General features: G+C 37.5%; 1 protein-coding gene across 5 annotated transcripts in view; it reads right to left on the bottom strand.

Moving 5' to 3' along the window:
• ROCK2 (Rho associated coiled-coil containing protein kinase 2) overlaps positions 1-20,323 on the bottom strand; it is a 103,632-nt gene that overhangs the window by 46,011 nt on the left and 37,298 nt on the right. For all 5 annotated transcript variants that reach the window (XM_072926358.1, XM_072926359.1, XM_072926360.1 and 2 more), the window contains exons 2-4: positions 17,177-17,258; positions 6,557-6,657; positions 218-355 (exon numbers count right to left, since the gene is read on the bottom strand). In XM_072926358.1, coding sequence (XP_072782459.1) covers positions 218-355; positions 6,557-6,657; positions 17,177-17,258 — 321 coding nt within the window. The remainder of the gene's footprint in view (positions 1-217; positions 356-6,556; positions 6,658-17,176; positions 17,259-20,323) is intronic.

Here is a 20,323-nt window from a genome sequence, read left to right as displayed (position 1 = left end):
ATGCAAATGAATCTACTATTTTAGCACAGCCAGATACATAAAATTTAGTGAAATTGCTGTAAAAATGTGTTTTTTAGAAGTAAAAATCTGAACCTAAATCTTGATTTGAGTTTCAATGTAAATTTAAAACCAGTTCAAGACTGGGAAGTATTTATGGCCTCAGCATCATTACTATTGCTATTGTTGTTATTATTTGACTTTTACACATCTTCCTTACCTGAACCACCCATGGGCTGTTGGCAAAGGCCATGATATCTCTTTCTTCCCAGAAAAAGGCTGAATCTGATCTCTTGATCATTTCAAATTTACTAAGGAGTTTCATTGCATAAACCTTCTGTGTCATTTTATGGCGAACCTGTTGGTTGAGAAAGAAGAGAATCAGCCTTTTTAAAATGCCTTGTTAAAAACCTGAGTACCAGCATAGTACGTTTCTGCTATGTGCAAACTGTTTTCTGGGATGTGATGCCTTCAGGTCTTCAAACACACAATTTTCTACACAGTAAGGATTTGAGAACTTCCAAATCTAAAAAGAAAAGTTTAACAGCTGCTCAAAAAGACCCACCATAGCAGGAAATAAAGTCTAAGTCTGCTTTTGTTTTCTTATTCTGAACACTGTCTAGCCATTGAATACATCCATGTTAGAAACTGGGCAAGCAGTCTGCTTGAGCCTCTGCCAATTTTTATTTTACATCAAAACATGATTGCTTCTATTTATTTTCCTAAACAGCTCTTAAATTCATTTTAAATTGTGCAAAATCAATACAATAAATCTTGTTGGAAAACTGGAATTAAATAATAAATCTTGTTGAAAAACGGGAATTAAAGCTTTTATTACAAAATCTGAAAACATTTTTGAAAACTTCATCTGAATTCAGACATGAAACCAAATCCTTAAATTGCACATTGCAGTCATTACTCAGCTAAGCGATCATGAGACATACTATTTTATGAAAAAAACTATTAAAGGAACATGTTTTTAACATTCTTGAGTGTTTCTTGAAGAAATCAAGGTGAGAAGTATTCAGCTATAAGAAGTTTGAGTCATCAGGACCTTAAATTTCTGCCTATTTTTTTCCTGTTAAAATAAAAAAATCCAGTGGACTAGTTTGTGACATCGATTCATGAAAATTGTGAAATGCACCAGAAACTGACGTTATGATTTTCTGGTGCATTTAAAACCTCTCACATCTAGTAAATCAAGCAGATCTCCTAACCTCTTAGTTTTGCATAATATCTGAGTTTAATTATGCTACATGAAATAATGTTTAATAGGTTTTTCTGAAGAGCTGCAGATGCAGGCTCATGACACCTGCAGAGCAAAGCTTCAGAGAGGCATCTATATGGTCTACAGATCTGGGAACATCAGTCTCCTGCTCCTGAGTAGCTGCAAAATTTAATATTGCTGAAGGAACTGAAGAAGCATCAGGTGGAAGGGGTAATCTTGGAAAAAGCAAGAACATGAACAAAAAGGATTATTTAAGGAGTTGCTGTTCTTGAAATTGGGACTTTTTGCCTTCAAAATATATGTCCAAAGGTTTTATTATTAGTATCTTGCATAGTTTAACACTAACAAACAACCTTGTCTACAATTAGATCAAAAAACCTCCATCTAACACCAGAACAGAAACATGGTATCCATGTGCATTAACAACTCTATGAGCATATTTTAGCCATTAATTAGTCAACTAGTGAAGGTGTCCTAAAACAGTATTTTGAAAATTAACTTCTTCCCACTTACTAATCTCACATGGGATAATTTACAAAGATTCAGTGGTACACCACAAACAATACTCCCCTAAGCAGAGCTTTTGTAATCCTGCCCAAAACCACAAGAAACCCAAAGACCAGAAACCTCAAAAAGATACTGGTCCATTGCAAGTGCATTTTCTGTGAAACTTCACATGGAAGCTCTGCAATGTATTTAGTAGTTTACAGTTCCTAAAGTCACTGTGTACTCTTGCCTATGTGCAGTTAGAGTAGCTGCCTGCATTCAGAAAAACAACTGTCTCCCATGACTTGGGTTAAATTCTTGAAAGTACAGTCTGAAGGAAGCTCATACACAGTAGAAACAAAGAGGGGTGGGGGGTCCAAAATCAGTCTGTACACCTGTCTAAATAGTGCCAATAGGTTATTGGCTAAATGGTTTCTTGAGAAAACTTCAAGATGGGCTCTTTCTCTGTACCAAAGAAAAGCAATAACAAGTACACTGGCACAGCCAGAGACTAAGTATGTCTTGGCACTCCTTGCAGGTGAGCAGACCTACCACTGACATTCCTCCTGCTATCAGCACCACGGCCCCTGGAGACAGCCTTTTGATTTGCTAGTCACTGTGCTCTTTACTCAGAGCTATATTTGTACATACAGATATTAGCTCATACAGCAGATTATTCATGTATTTAACTGTCATGTTTCAATTTCTTCCAACTGTTAAAATGAACTGCCAAATTTAAACTGCAGCTCACCAGAGTAACTCTCAAAATAGGTAGGAAAATCCCTTCATGCCATTAGCACTGAGTAACATGGCTTTGTTTAACTCATGAAAATGCATCAAGAAAAAAGAAATTCACTCTACTCTGCTTCAACAATCTAATACTTTCAATAAACAAAATGCCTCCATAATTTCCCCAGTATTCACATGGGAAGACAATCTATAGGCAAAGAAAATAACACATCCATTTGAAGTGATCTGATTTAGTACACAGTATTGGTAATGATACTGTCTCTTTTATGACTTTGAAAAAAATTATGATCCTAGAGTGGAGTTTTGAAATGAATTCTATGGCTTGAAGTAATTACAGGTATCCTAGAATACTTAATAAAGCCGTAAGAAATGACTACTGACAAGGTATCAAAGTCCATGTTCTGACAAATTTTCAGGTAATAAAACATGACTGTTTTATCTGCTTTACTACAGAACTGTACATCAGCAGTGGATGGGGAATTAAACCTAATAAATAAAGCACTTAATGAAGAAAAATAAACCAGCATCTGTTTACATAGGCCATGACAATCACTGCTTTGCAACACTAAGAAATCAGACAGTAAAGACTGTCACCCAGACCATCCTGCAGCACCCAAACAACAAGGAACTATTAACTTTGCTTTAGTTTTCTCTTCCAGTACATGAGCAGGTCAGTCTACTGTGTCACCGCAACATTACAGTCCTTCATGGTTAAACCTGGGAGCAGGAACTAAGGATAAGTTTAAATTTCAAATCAAGATGATTTTCCACAAGTGAAAACAAACAAGAGGAACTCAGGATGTGCTTTCATAAATAACTGTTTCTGCATGAACCAGAAGTAACATATTAAGCAGCATAATTCAATTTTTCTGTCTGCCCTAGACACCAGCCACCTTTATTCACGGCACTGCGTAAGAGAATAAGTGATCTGGCAGCTGGCAGTCATTTTCTTAGCTTTCCCCATCACTACAGACCAAGCAAAACCAGAGACCAGAGCACAAGTGTAGAGTTTAATACTTCTGGATTTATAAGGAAATTGTTTCTCCACCACAGCCAGATCCTCAGGCCAGAGTCATCTGATCTCTCTTTATTGGACTATTTTTAAAAGTTTTTGGATGGGAGAGGAAGAGGAAAAATCAAGCCTTTAAAAAAAAGAAAAAATCTAGCTGTAAGACACAACAATAGAGAATGTATTTCACTTTCTCAACAGAATCTGGAAAGCTGATTGCTTCACATCAGTTCCTTAGCAAGAAAATGTTATACTGGAGCAGAAGACTAAGGGAAAACAAAATTAAATTAAAGAGGTTATAGCTGACTATTTTATGCTGCAAACATTACATGCCAAAAAATGAGCATACTAATATAATCATTAGAAACATATAATAAATATTTGTGCTACATTTCCTACGCACACTAACACACACTGATAACACAACATTCATTAATTAACTCATGTACTTAATCATGTTTTATTTATGGTTCTTTCTGTATTTAATTCTCACTGAAGCAAATTTCTATTTTGATCACGGAAAGTGTTGCAAAATATTTTCATTACTACAAATCCATCATCTGCAAAATGGTGTCAACATTTTGAATGGAGTAGGAATATATAGAGCTTAGCTCAATAGTTTAAACTTGTACCATACCTTGTGAGGCAAAAAATTGAGGTATGTATGTCCACATCACCAGCTAATATTAGTTCAGATCTGCAGTTGTATTTATTAGCCCACTGCTTTTCAGCTGTAAGACTGAATAACATTATGATTTCTGCTTGTATTTTTACTCTGCAGAAAAAGTGTTCTTTTAAATTGACATGAAGTACAGAAGAGCTTTATATGAAGACACAGAAGTTTCTTTCCAAGGATTCTTCCTTTTTTTGAAGGGCTTATCAAAGATTAAAAAAAAAACAAACAACCCATGACAACAACACAACCCAAACCCCATCATTGTATGACCAGGTTACCAGAAATTTTATCATGACATTTTAATGGTCAGGCAAATGAAAAATAAAGTTTGTCTTCAGATCCCCCTAAGTGCCCAAGTGCAGTATGCACACTATGAAAAATCATCTCTGCTTAAAAATTTAAACTGTGTATGACATGGTGAATTAAGATAAAGAGTTTCAAGAACAAATCAGGACCTTCATTTGAAATTAAATGTTAAAAAGATAATAAAAATAGTTTAGAGAAACCCTTCTGTTCTTAAGAAATACACATATGAAGACAATGTATTTTCATTTTTGAAAGTACATCAAAAATACAGTTCTCTTGGATGCTTCCAGGAAATATGAGTGTGACATCTAAAAATGGCACATGACTTCTGTTATTGGGACTTGCACTTTTTCATCTCTGACCCCCTCAACAAATGGCCAATGAACTCTGCTCCTTACAACTTGATTTTTCACTGACTGCTCCATGTGGATTAATATAAAGATATAAATGATTAATATAAAGATATAAATGTCTAATAGAAGACTTTAAAATAAACCATTTGATGTGACTGTCATTGAAAAGACATGGAATAGACTGCTTTCTTGCAAAAACCCTGCAACAGCCTCTTCACAAGAAAGTAAGGTTGTGCTGAAGGTTTTGTTTTTAATTTCTTGCCTACAAAGATATAAAATCATACAAAGATATAAATATATATAATAATTCTTTAAAGTCTTGCTAGAAAATGAGGATTTTTGGAAATACTCCACTCTATCGCTCACTCACTCTTCTGGAGGAAAACAAATCGTACATGACCCTGATAGAAAGAAAGGGAAGAGGGTGCTACATTCTCATGTTACTAGACTTGGATGAAGTTGTCCTAAAAAGTGACATTGATGAATAAAAATTCCTGATTAGCTATTGCTATCTGCCATACTAATTACATCTAAATTTGCAAATTACCCATAAGTCATGAAAATAACATTAGGCTAGTCAGAGGTTTTTCTTCCAGTTTCAACAAATTTCAGCAACACTAATATGGAAATTACGAAGAATTTTATAAATGCATCATAAATTTATTGCTATTATACACTGTGTCTCCTATAAGCCCTTCACAGCTTACCACATCTTACCACATTCCTCAACAAAACTCCAACACATCTTTATATTTGCCAAAATGGTTATACATTACAAGACAATATGATTTTCCCAGCTTTCTAGTGCAAAATTACCACAGAGTAGTAAAATGCCATTTCCAGGTTAACAAATACAAGCAAAAGGATAATTTTTGTTACCTTGTGGTATTAAGATAACAAGCTTCAATTGTAGCAAATAACTTATTCCCCTTTCCATTGACTTGGTTCATATCTCTCTTCCTCTAAAAATACTCACCCAGAAAATCACCCTGGATCAACTGGTGCACAGTTACCTGTTAGCTCACGGTAACTTGTCCCTAATGTTTGCATTCTAGATTCTATCTGGCACTCACATCCAATGCTTATTTCAAAACTGACATATCAATCCATCTCATACATATGTTTACATTTTTGTGCCACTTATCAGACAGTAGGACTTCAAAGTCCTGGAAAAATCAGAATTAAATGAAAATCAGACTATATGTGATACCTCAAGTTACTTTTTGTAGTTTGATTACCTTTTTTTAGTAACAGAATTTCTCTGCAATACAAATTTTAAAAGTTACCCCATTCATACTTTAGATATTATATTGCATGCAGTGTCAAGGGGACAATGTTATGGAAGGAATCTTTTAAAAATCCTGTGAGTCATGTCACTTAAAATACAATGCAAGCATCACAATTATAAGAACAAACCAAAAATCTTTTGTCGCAGTGTTCACCTGCTCTTTTGTAGAAGGTTTCAGACATTATTATACAGTGATACTTGTGGCCAAAAAGATTTAGAATTGCCATGAACTGCCTTTTTGATTTGAACAAAGGATAGAAAACATTCCTGAGGTCTTCCCTTCCTACCCATCATATTTTAAACTCAGATTTACTGTTTACTATGCACAGAAACAATCTCTCAATACAATGAAAATTACACTTACTCTTTTTAAGAAGAATTTTTAAATATAAAACATGAAGATTGAAGAAGGTTTTAGCTAAAGCTGTTAATCTGTGTAAACATTAAATCATTACATTCTTACCAGCTGCACTTCTCCAAAAGCCCCTCTTCCAATCACCTTAACAACATCATAGTCTTCAGCTTTCATTTGTAAAGCTCGGATTTTTTCCACAATCTTCTCATCTAAAACAAATCAAACAGAAGTTGCGGTAGTGTATGCATTAACAGACTACAATTTTAGCTATTTATTTAGCGTAAAACAAAGCTATTTTTATTCAAATGTTTAGAGCCTTCTTGGTAATTCTTGAAATCTGTAGTCACTATTAATATTCCCTTTCATTATTCTTTGGAAACCATTAACTGTCTACCTTTAGCTGTAACAACTGAAATATCGTTCATATTTTGCTGACACCCATTGCACACCTCTAATAATCACTCACAAGCTTATGGGAAAACTCTGGTAATGAAGAGAGCCAGAAATGCCTATCTGGAATTTTCAACCATTCCTTGCTACCTGCTGCACTCCCAGGATCCACTGACACTTCACTGATAATGTCAAGGTGGATTACATGATACACAAAAAGCACTGCAGGTACAACCTGCTCCCACACACCTGGAGGGTTCAATCGCTCTCGCAAGGCGAGGAATGTGACTTGTAACCTTCATGTACAACTGCAGATCACACAAAGATCTGGCTCATCCACTCACACATCCCATGCAAAACATTGATTCAAGTTTACATGTGTATGTAACTGCTGGCCATCTCAGAGTGCCTTTTGGGTGTTCACATGTGTACTTCTACACTTCTTAAAATAATGTCTACAATGCCCTGTTCAGCATTCTGCAGATAAGCACTGTCTGTCAGTATGTATCTTATTGGCAGTTGTGAGAATCTGTACAAGGGAAAACAGTGAAATTCTGATCTCTGACAAGTTCTAAAAACACACAAGGTCCTAGACTTTTGTTAATGAGCCATGCTATGAATGCATTCCCAGCTAAATGCATTTTTAAAATCTATTCTTTTTACAAGGACAAAAGATTATGGAATCCATAATACTGGAGGTAATCTGAGGCATGACAAGCTCCTACACTTAGAGGAAGAACAAAACAAAACAAAATGGGTGGCTGGGGCAAGAACTCTACCAGGGAAGAGCATGAAATTGTATGAAAAGCTGTGGATGCTTATATTCAGAGAGGGGTAGAGGTTTATACTGCAAGATCCCTGTATGGGGTCAAATACCATGGAATTTTATCCCTAGAAAGGCATTAAAGAGGATCTCAGATCTGAATACAGGGGAGAAAAGTATCAGAAATACAGTTAATCCAGTATGGCATTAAAGATGACATGGTCTAAAAGAGTTAATGATAAGAGCATCTAGTAAATAGCTTAACCATTCCCACATATTCATGAAGAGCAACTTGGCAGGTTACAAGGAATCCAAGAGATGCCTGACCATCAGGAACACTTCTTCCAAACAAGCAATAAGACAATAAGGCATTTTACTGAGTCCTAACAGCTCTCAAAACAACCACCTAACTGACACTGGACAGAGCTCTCCTTCTGCATAGAGTCCTCTGAAATCAAAAGGTGTTGAAGTACAAAATGTAGCCATAAGAAGTGGTACCTGTTTTTCAGTTACGGATCGTATCAGTATCTGTGCATGTCGTACAACACAACACGGGGATTTCAGTAGCAGGGACCCTTATGTCTAACTAGGAGTGCAACAGAAGTGGACAAGGCATTCTGATTTATTACTCACAGACAAGAATGAACTGATTCAGGAAGACAAAGTCTGTGGCAGACTTGGCAGAAGCAATGGTAAAATGGTGGAATTTAAGACTCGAACAGACCTGAAGAAGGAAAATAGCAGACCTTGGACTTGAGAAGAACAGACTATGGCTCGTTTGGAAAACTCACTGGCAGGATCCTGCGAAAAGCTGCTGTGAAGGGCAGAGGAGTGGGCTGATCTTCGAAGATGACATGTTCATAGCACAAGAACCGTCTGTTCTAGTTAGCTATCAAGCTGTTCCTAGTTAGAAATCAAACAGGAATGGCAAGGAGCCAGTCTGCCTAAATGGGCAACCTCTGCCTCAACTCACCACAAAAGGTAAAGGTTTGGAACATGGAAGCTGAGTTGGGTTACCCAGCAGGAACCTCCTAAACCAAAAAAGATAGAATTAGGAAAGCCAAGCTCAGCTGGAACTGAAACTAGCCTGGATTATGAAGGAATACAAGACACTCCATAAATACATTGGCCATAAAAGAAAGACTGAGGCAAATATGGTTCCACTGCTCTCAGTGAGGGAGGTGATCTAGTACCAGGGATATGGAAAAGATCAAGGCAGTCTATGCCTTTTTTGCTTCACTTCACTCTCAAGCCCTGCTCAGAGGCCTCCCAGCTCCAGTGAAGCAAACTTGGCATATACCAGGTCTTGAGACAATACAGGATGCATCCAGGTGTGCTGAAAATACCAGTCAAGACCATTACCAGGCTGTTCTCTTATCACCTTTGAAAGATCATGGCAACTTGGGAAGGTGATGACTGGTAAAGCACAAATGCCACATCCATATTCTAAAGGGACAACAAGGAGGCTACAAGATGGAACAGCAGCCTGACCACACTGCCCAAGATGATCATGGAGAAAAATCCTTCAGAAATCCACTTCCAAGCACATGATGCATGTGGAAGGGTAAGAAAAGCCTGAATGGATCTAGAAAGGACAAAGTGTGTTTGAATAACCTGATTTCATTCAATAATGACATGTCTGTCTTGATGGACGAAGAGAAAGCAGTATATTTCCTTGACTATAGCATGACTTCCAACACAACATCTCAAAGTATCTTTATAGCCAAACCATGCTCACATGGAATTACAAGGCAAGTGGAAAAGCTGCTGAAGTCATAGCCAGTGGTTTTAAGTTCAAAGCTGACACACTGGAGGGTAGGGTGGCTTCTATGAGTGACCCAGACAGCATGAGTAACGAGTTGACAGGAAGCTCACAGTTCAACAACAGCACGTGCAGAGTCCTGTAGCTGGGATGGAACAGCACCACAGAACAGAATAGGATGCACTCACCACCTAGAAGGCACCATGAGAAAGAGGACCTGACAGCCCTGGTGGATAACAAGCCAAGCAGAGAGGAATGAGGAGCCAGCCTTTGCACTGACTGTGCAAGTATGCATTGGTAAATGCACAGCCCGTAGGTTGAGCGAAGTAGATTTCCTCCCCTATATGTCATTTGCGAAACCATATGTGGACTATTATGACTAACTTTGGGGTCCTCAGTGCACAAAAAATACTAAAAATTCCCTAGCTTCATGCAAGACACCAAGATGCTCACATGATGCACAAGAGAAGTTGAGATAACTGGAATTGTTCAGATTAGAGATGATTGGTCTCAATGGAAGTTGAAATGAGATTTTATTTCTAAGGGGTACAAGTGAAAGGACATGAGTCACCAGACAAGATGAAATACTGGAAATCCTATTTTGTAGGAAAAGAATAGTAAGAACTAGAGAAAGGTGCAGACTGTCAAGTGGAGCTGAAAAACTCGATATCTCTGGGAATTCTCAAAATTCAACTGCACAAGAACCTGAACAATCTGATATAACATCAAAACTGGCTTGGCTTTGACTCGGACCTACTGGCCTCCAGAGATCATTCCTAACCAGTGGAACATAAAACCACAACTCTAAGTTTCTTCTGAGGAAAAGAGTGGATGTGACAGGGAAGGGGAGAGATTAATGTTACAAGGAGGGAATGGTCTGCTAGTAAAGTTGTAAGGACAGAGGCAATTAAAATCTCCAAAAGTAAACCAATCTGCTACATTCAGTGTACTAATAAGACCAAAGTAATTCAGTGTGTCAACAGGAAGAGGAGTTGAGAGAATTGTGATTTTGTTTCCATACAGAATCATGAAAGCCTAGACCAAAAGCAGAGGAAAGCAACAGTGCTTCACCCACACCAAGTTTATTATTTTTGTTAATAGTATTAACTAATTTTGCAGATTGCAAAGGGAGTGCTGCGTTTGGAACTGAAGATCACAAGCCCTGGCACTAGACAAGGAAGATAAATACAAATTCACAGAAAGCAGAAGTAGAGAAAGAATATCAGCAAACTTGAAGTGACAGAGAATGTGCAGTTGCATGTTTGAATATAATATTAGATCTCACTAGACACAGGGATGACATGAGTTTATTTTAAATGTTTCTGACATATTTCAGTGTTTTCAAATATGTGAAATGAGAAGGGATCTAAACACATTGAAAAAGCAGTCTATAGTTTTACACAGCTCAATATCTAATAAGAAACTCACAGGAATACTTCTGTAGAGGTAGAAACTATAAACAAAGTTACTACAGATCCAGTGAAACTCTTCAAGTATTGAATAATGCAAACAAGCAATGAAAAAGCAAAAAATATGGGAAACAACCGAGGAGTTACTAGTTTTATCATCCCTGTGATATGCTGAGAACGGAGAAATCCTACTTGCTTTGCTAAAAGATGAATAGAATAGAACAGACTATTTCAAACAGCCCTTTCAGTTCAAAGGGACCCACAGTGACCGCCACTGAAATTGTCTATTTCAGGGCTGATCAACAGGCAAAGGTTGTCAAATGCCTCTTAAACACTAACAAGCTTGGGACATTGATAATCTCTCAAAGAAGCCTGTTCCAGTGTCTGACCACCCTCACAGTAAAGAAATGCTTCATGTCTTGTCTGAACTTCCCCTGATGCAGCTTTGGACCATTCCCATATGTCCTGTCACTGCATCTCAGGAAGCAGAGCTCAGCAATTCCCTTTCCACTTTTCCCCTCTTTAGAGAGCAATGAGGAGGTCACTCCTCCTAACTCCTTTAAAATGTAATAATATCAGTTAATAATATTACCACATAGGGATGCAACTGTTGCAAAGGTATCAGTAACACAGACGGGTTGTCTATTTTGGCACAAAATCTAATGGATATGGGACAGATAATCAGTGCATGGAACTAACCTGAAACAAAAATCCGGAGTGCAAGAAGGCAAGCTTAGATTAACCCTGAAGCCACATTGTAATTGCAACATACTGGATCATAAGGTTTAGTTCACATATCATATAACATGATCTAATTCAGGGTGCAGTAGGTCCATTCCAAAAGCAGCCTTCTTATAATGGTCTGAACTTTCAGATTTCACACAGATGAGTTTGAAAGTTTTGGTATCTGTATGCACACGTCTCATGAATTTGCAACAACACAAAGCCCAGTAGAAGAAAAATGTTATGTTTAAAGGAAGGCATTAGATGGACTCCCTAGCCCCAGGATGCAATAGAATCTTATAGAAATATTATGACATTTAAGTAAAAGTCCTAAAACATGAGATACCATCACCCATGACTCAGTTATCTTCATCAACACAGGAAGGACCAGATACAAGGAGTCTTTAAAGACACCTTTTGATTTACTATTTGGAAATGACATTAGAATTTTTAAACAAATTAAGGTTCACTTTCTGAAAGGGCAGAGTGTTTCGATCAGTTACTGACAGCTGGCAGAAAGAATGTGTCTGAAGGTTGCAAATGCCTGTGAAAATGGAAAAATACCTGTCTAGGACAGTAAAGGGTACCGGACGGAGGAAGGAAAAACCCAAACTTTTCTACCTTTTAAGGTAAAAAAAAAAAGGTTCATATGCAGGTTATTTTATCTTAAAAAATAAAAAATGTGTATCAAGGGGAGTGTGTGTATATATGATGAATAAAATTGCAAGGGAGCGCAGTTTTATCCCACAGATCAGACACAGTCAGTCAATGAGTGCTGCTATGGAGTACATTAAGTCAAAAGTTGCTGCCCTAGGCAGAAGTCCAGCCAGAAGTTAAACTGAAGTACAGCCAGGAAGTGCTGCAATCCCACAGCTGAACAAAACCCAACAGAAAGTACACAGAAAGACTGAAGTAATTAGGGTTGCATCTGGTGTGTGGTCAAAGGTGTGTGAAGAAGAAGAAGCTGCTGGAGACCTTGCAGAATGAAGAGGAACTAGATGGCACAGCTCCAGATAGGGTAATGCTTCCTCCCTCAGAGAAAAAAAAGGGGAACATGAAAAGTATATTCTCTTACATAGATGGAAAAGAGCAGAACACAGGGAAACCCTCTCTGGCTTACAGAGAACACATCTCTAATGTAATGAAAAAAGCTGGATGGCAGGGCTGAATTGCTTTGTATCTACCAATTACCCAAAAGGGAATGTGGTTAATGACACTGACATATAACTTGTTTATGCATCTAAGACATTCTGTCTTACACACTGTGGCTTCCACGCTCTGCTTGGCAAAGTTGGTTATTTGATACCTCTCCCATCCCTACTCCTACCAGAACAATATCATTAAGAAAGGAACTGGAGCCCAACCTGCTAAGGTGACTTTGAAGACCTGGCAGGGAGCTGCCTTAGAGAAGCCAAGAGAAAACCAGAGGAGCAATTAGCTCCTTAACTTAGTGGAAGTTCTATAGTGCACTAAATTTCCAAGAATCTGGCTGGCATCTGACATTTCATGAGTGCTGCTGACAGGAAGCCCAGAGCACACAGAGCTGCAGCCCTGGGAGGCATTCACACCACTGCAGGTAACACTGTCTCCTGTTGGTAACCACACAGCTGGGCAGGATTCAGCAACTTCAAATGACATAATACAATGCAAGGGAAGGAGCCAGAACTGTTGATTTTGCAAGGAATTAATCTTAACAGATGCATCTTCCAAGTAAGCAGTGTCTGCTTGGAGAGGGAAATGGCCAAAGGAATTTTCCAGAGAGTTTATTCAGGGAGTCTAGAAAAACTGGTGCACAGGTGCCACATCTCTACTAGATGTCCCTTCTACTGTAAATACATCCACTGTCACTACATTCTACAAGTCTGCCAACCTACATAACATCAGCAAATCATTTTAACAACACAAGTTTCCAACTCTTGAGTGACACTCAATAGTGCATAGAAAAATCACTGATCCATTTCGGGAGTCAAGACTTCTGGGTTATACAAGGCTTGTTGATGGTACCCCTCTCTGTGCAGCTCTTTGGACTTATTCAAAATCCATTTTTTGTGTCCTTCTATTCATGAAGATTATAAACGATTAAATGTTTCCAACTATTGCTTAAGTATGCTATTTAACTATTTCAGACTAAGTTGCATCTGAATGGGAGACCACCAAAAAAGGCACAAGCCACTTAGATATGATTTAACACTTGGCAAATCTTAAACAGCAGAAATACTGACTTGGAAGAATATACTCAACCTATTATCTTTGCCTGGATGACTGACCAAAAAAGATTTGTTACAGCAAGCCCATGCTGAAAAACTCAGCTTCCTTTTCTAAAATAAGCAAATTAGTTTTTGGTCTCAGAGGACTATGAGATTCCTTTCATTGTTTTGGGAATTAAATAATGTATTACGCTTTTCTGTTCCATGAATACTCTAAAAAACAGAGCAATTTAAATCAGAATCTCAACAGCTGATTAAAGCAACAGAAAAGGAATGAAAAGACTGAAAAGGAATAGCTGCATTATGTCAAATATTTAATATGCCTCTTATTACAAACACAGGCTACACTTTGGTTCAAAACCTTAGAGAAAGTGACAAGAAATCAGAATAGTAAAGCAAAGCAGGCAATCAAAGAATTTTTTCCTATTAAACAAGTGAAGAGGCTGCTTCGGTGAAGTGGTCACAGAAACAGAATACACCAAACTCCTATGGTATGGACAATTAATAAACTGCCTTTTTGAAATACTTGAAACATTTGAGTTTCCACTTGCAATTATGAATTGAGCCGAACATAAATTGATGTCTCAGCTGAAGGGCAAGCTATTTTACTTTTAAATTTAAAAAAACTATTAATAAAACATTAACCCGAATAGCAATGACTTGACGTAGGTTGAAAGTAGGGTGTATGCAAACCCCTGGGATTGTGATGGGAAAAAGAAAATTAATTTCTCAAAAGTGTTATTGTGGAAGAAGTAAGTGATTAAAGTGGCTGAAAGCGTGATGATTATTTCGTGTTCTCCGCAATTTCTGCAGACTTGTGTGATGTGGATGAGAAGAATTGCAGTGACTCTGCTTTAGCTGTCTCCCTGTGCAGCACAGTGTAACCCCCAAGAGCCCTGCCACCACTCCGTGCTGGCCTCAGGAAGCCCTGGGGAGGGATCCAGGCTCCAGGCCCCTGGCACAGACTGCTCATCAGTTTGTCAGAACCTTTTGACAACAGTTCTCAGCCGGGCATTTGTGGCAGTTCTTCAGATGCTGAGAAAAATTACAAGAGACAAGAACTCACTGTTCCATACCCTAAGAAGGCAGCAACTTAAGAGTTCCACAAATTCTCAATACAACTCAGTTCCCTACTTTTCTTCCAAGCCCAAGGTGGCAAGAGGCTTCAGCAAGCACGTGCCACACTCTTTCCAGTGATACCTGCTACCCTGAGAACAGTTTCCAAGAAAACACAAGCTATGGGTCTTCTTAGCAATTTTAAACTGGATAAAATGGCAATGTCAATAAGAACTCAGCTGACCTGCTTTTTCCTGTACCTGAGTGGCCTATTTTGTGCTAGCACATGTATCAGTGAAGTGAAATGAAAATCAGAGTCTGGTCTTTGCTTTTCTTTTGCCTGACTAGTTTTAGTAAAAAGAAAAAATGAAACCCGACTGTTTGCATTAATTCTGCTCAGTTCCCCTGTGTGGTATATAACAAACTATATAACCACCTGTGCCGGAAGACTTTGAAATGAACCACTGTGGCAGGATTGATTATTTCTTTTGCAATATCAAAATATTATCAGCCTCAAATGTTTACAAAATTCTCATTTCATAATTTATTTTTTCCCAAAATGTAAATCACAGAAGACATGCAGCACTATTTTTATTCTCTCCCAGCCAGTACAGAAACAGGAGAGAAGTTACATGTGTGATTCTTATGAAAGATCCACTGTCACAAGATATGTTGGCCAAAACAGTCAGGTGTTGCATGCTTTTTCAAAGTTCAACACGCAAGGATGAAATGCAGCTTTGAAAACTCAATTTATTAACTACGGTGAATTTTTTTGTAACACATCTTAAAATTCTTTTAACTAGTAACTGGCTATTTCAACTGTATACTGTCATCTGATTAACAATAAAAATGCAGTAACAAAATTGTGAACAAAAGTATATTTTCATGTTTCTGACATTGCTGGTCACCTCCAGGTCACATAAGACACATAAAAATATTTACAACAACCATGACAGATAGCCTAGAGGAGAAGAAGGAGCAACAGCCTTTGAAAAAAGGGAGACAGCCAGCAAGAATGTTCAGGGGCTGCCAAAAATCAAGCAAACAAGCAAAAAACAACCAATCAAACAACAACCAAAACCCCAACCTGTTCTTGAGGTTAAATTGTTTTCCCACAGTTTTTATTTGTAAATAGTATTATTTGTAATAGTCAAAAGACACTGGTCTTCTGATCAGAGAGAGGCTTCTAATTTTGTTCTACTGCAAAAATAGTAACATAAAAGCATATATGACCAGCTTATAGAAGTTGCTGATAAATGTTATTTATGTCATTTTCATAGGTGTTTCCCCCTCACTTTACACATACAATGCTCAGTTGCAAATAAGGAAGATACGTAAAATGCTGTTACAGACCCTTTCTTTCATAAATACCCACTTGAATTCCTTTGAACTCAAACTGAAAATAGTCCCAATGCTTCTATGTCCTAATCTGCTCTTCCTTATTTACTGTATTTTACATGGTTTCTCCAAATGAGACTTTACTGGCATCTGTAAAAGCTGTATGTCCATCTACAGGGCTCTGCTAAACCTCACGGAAAAGCACTGAATTCCAAACAAAGAACTCAGCACAAATTACTTCACCAGCCACTATTCAAGTGAGGAGTGTGAGTGGATATTCCAAGGAGTCCCAGGGCAACAGAGGGCAGACACATACAGCTCTTACCAGTAAAGAACTTAAAAGGAGTTGCTAATAAGACTGCATCTGCAGAAACCTAACCTCAACATATGCAATAGAAAAGTTTTTTTTAAAAAATATATATATATATCAAAATAAGCTCACTACAAAGCATAATTATTCCAAGAAGGATTATCACTGCAAATTACAAAATAATCTGCTATTTTTACAAGAAAAAAGGTTCTGCTTATATACAATAATCGAAAACACTTCAAAACCATAAAATACAGCTAGTCTGGTGTAGAATCATACGCTTAAAAATTCCAAGATTGTGTCTACAATTAATTTGGGGAGAATCACAAACATTTATGCAAAGGTTCAAAAATCAACCAACATATTTTAAGGTACAACAATTTAGTTTTAAAATCCCACAGAAGACTTCTCTGTTAGATGAAATATGACTATATGATGTTGATTTCATTGTAATGAATTCCTGAAGAATAATAACTAGGATATACTTATCAAGTTATGTAGCTACACATACGTAAGATAAGAAAATAACATAAAAGGGTTTTTTCAACTGTATTTAGGAAAATAAAAATCTAGTATTTTCCAACATAATTTCACAATATAACAACTCCCTTAAATTAAATTTCTCTCTGTAATAAATGGTCTCCCAAAGCCTTCTGAAGCTCAGTTACAAAAATTAGTAGAATAACCATGAGCAATGCATTTCTTACCACTCAGCTTCTTATGATTGACATCACAACTATGTCATTGTTTAAGGACCACTTGCAACTTACATCTATTTAAAAAATTATCAATGTTCTTGTTCTTCCTCAGCGCTGGATAATCCAGATCAAGGACCAAAGAATTCAAGCCATCCTGGGAAAAAAAAAAAAAAAAAAAAAAGAAAAGTTAATTGAATTCTAAAATTTCAATTAACAACTTACTTAAAGTTACTGCACTGAGAGTGATTAGAGTGATTATACATTATTCAAGCAGGCATTACATTCCTAGTAGGCAAATCAAACAAGCTCTCAAGTATGTTTATAAAGCAGCAGAGGAGCCAACAAACTGACTGGCTCCAAGTTCTATAAACAGTACTGCAGTATTACCACTGATTAGTGGCACTGGGACTTAAACTGGAGTAGTAGTCTTAATCAGTAAGTAATCTTACTCATTAAACACTGATTTAAGATACTGAGTTCAGTCAATCCATTTTTCTTACTTCTGTTACACTTCTCCTGCAAAGACTTTATGTTTGTATATCCATATAATTGCTTTGATCAAAATCCCTCTACCTTCTCATTCTGGGCATACAAAAACCAACCACTTTTTCTTTTTGGAAGCAAGACACGACTTAAACTTAAGAAGACAATTCACCATGTAATTCAGGCTCACAGCACTAAAATACCTTTTCTAAGTGACTCAACAGAAGATGAGCCAGAACTCTACATGCTGTTCTGCATTATCAATGCCTCGGCAGAATACAATTGAGACTCCTAAAATGGCAAGGGATGAGATCATCAAAAAACTAAACTAAAAATAGCACTTGAAATGTCTGTTACCAGACTTTACTCAATTCCACCTTTCTGCAAACTGCAAAAACTTTAGAAGATTATTCTTCAAACACAGAGACCTTTCCAGTTAGACAGGGACAAAAAAACCTAAAAATTAGTTTCAGATACTAAGAGGAGTATACACCATTCATTGTCAGCAGCTCCAGCGTTCAGCTTGAACTGGCAGCTTTATTCATTGCCTAAGGACAAAATCCTGAGACTGCTTTTTCAGGTTTTTGAGCTCTGACAGGGCATCACAGAGATTTAAGTCAGAGACCACATCATGTTTATTAATAGGAAGCCAACAGAACTAGATAGCTTTTCAGTCTTCTTAATAACTGAAGCAATAGCTAACAACCTGCTGATTTTATATTTTTTATTAATATATCTGGGAAGGTATAATTTATTGCAAATATTACTAAAAATATTATATTAATTTTAATAACATATCTGGGTAGATTCAAAAGCAAAGCCTAAGATTATTAAATACATATTGAATGCCACTTTGTCGTAAATAAACTGATACAAAAATAAGACCACCTCATCCGTGGCAGTATCAGTTTATACCTCAAAACACATTAATGGTTAAGACAATTTCCAAAATAGAGATTTTATTTATTTTTTTTTTTTTGCCTTCTAACAAATGAAAATGTCTTGGAAAGTGTCACAGACACACAGAGTATGGGTTAGGAAAATGATTAAAAGCTGGTTGAAAGACTCTGCCTGGAGAACTGATCAATGGCACAAAGTCCAGTCAGAGCCACTCACCAGCAGTGCACCCCTGCACTGGCACTTCACTTGGACAGAGAAGGTTTTCACAAAGGCCAATGAGAGGAAAAGCCAAGTCCTGCTGCTGGAGAGGAAAAACCCCTGGTACCAGGTATAGGCTGTGGCCTGACAAGCAGGAGAGCAGCTTTGCAAAGAAGCACCTGAGGGTCCTGGTGAACAATAGGTTCCTCTCTACTCTGCACTGAGGAGGTCCCACCTGGAATGCAGTGTTCACTCCTGGTCTCCCAAACCACCAAAGGCAGGGATCTACTAGAGTGAATCCAGCAAAGGGCCAATAAGATTAAGGCACAAAGAACTGTCACTCTGCAGCCTGAGAGGGAAAGACTTAGGGCAGGGGAGCTCATCAGTATCTGTTGGGAAGGACAGAAGAAAAGGCACTGCTCATTGACAGGACAAGAGACAATGGACATAAGGTAAAACACACAAAACTCTATTTGAATACCACACTTTTTCCCTGTGAGAGTGGTCAAGTACTGGATGAAATTGCCCACAGAGGCAAAATCTGACACGGCATGGTCCTGGGCAACCTACTTTGGTAGACCCTTGCAGTGAGCAGGGTGTTGGACTAGACAACATCAAGAGGTCTTTGCCAACCCCAAACATTCTGTAACACCTATAATATTTCCACTGCTGCACAAAAAAAAGGTGGAATTTTAGTCTTGATTCTATGTAACCTTAACTGCTATGACAGTCTTACATATCAAATTTTAGAACTTCCTACCAGAAAGCATAAGACAATGTAAATAAGCAAATAGAAACTCAGTCAAAAAGGCACATAATTGCTTTAATAATAGTAAATATAGGAATTATTTCAGCCTTGACCATAACAGGTCCTGCAAGACACATTAAGGAGAAAGGAGTGATGCACCAGGACGCATCTTTCAGAGCGACAGAAGACAACTTGTATCTGTTTCTAATTTATATGACACTTTTACAGAAAATACAATAAAACTAAACCAAAGTAACAAAGTTTTTATATACTTACGGATTAGTCACTACATGAATTGGACAGGTAATGCCCAATAATCTGGACAAATCTAACAGAAAGTACTAATTTGAAATCACTTCCTGCAAAATAGCTTAATAGAATTCATACTACTTTTGATTTGGCAAACACCACCTTCAAGACAGGGTATCTCCTTCTGCAGAACAGTGTGTCTGCAGAAATACAGATCCTCACCCTGCAACATGGAGAGAATGCCCACTGGGAAGAGCTGGGCCACCTTTTAGGACACCTAGCTCAATAAGCATCAATTTCGACTAAATGGCAGTCTACACCGAACTCCAACATTATTCTTTCACTTCGACTGATAAAATTCTCTAATGATAACTAACAACTGGGTAAGCACTTAAAGGGAGATGTAAAAGCACTCTGTGCTAACAAAAATCAAAAAGGCATATTTCTGTTCTTCCTATTTTGAAGGGGAAGAGAGGTGAGGTCACCTGATGTCTTAATGATTTTCATGTGTAGGTATTTTAGTGGTTGACAAAAAACACATATATAGTGTGTCTGATTTCCATTTTATGCAAAACATCAGGGGAAAAAACAGTTATCATCCCAACAAAAATTTTAGTGAAGTTGGATTACAAGGTCCAAAC

This window comes from Taeniopygia guttata, chromosome 3 (assembly GCF_048771995.1).
Source record: "Taeniopygia guttata chromosome 3, bTaeGut7.mat, whole genome shotgun sequence".
Taxonomy (NCBI): domain Eukaryota; kingdom Metazoa; phylum Chordata; class Aves; order Passeriformes; family Estrildidae; genus Taeniopygia; species Taeniopygia guttata.
This window is presented reverse-complemented; position numbering and strand designations above follow the sequence as displayed.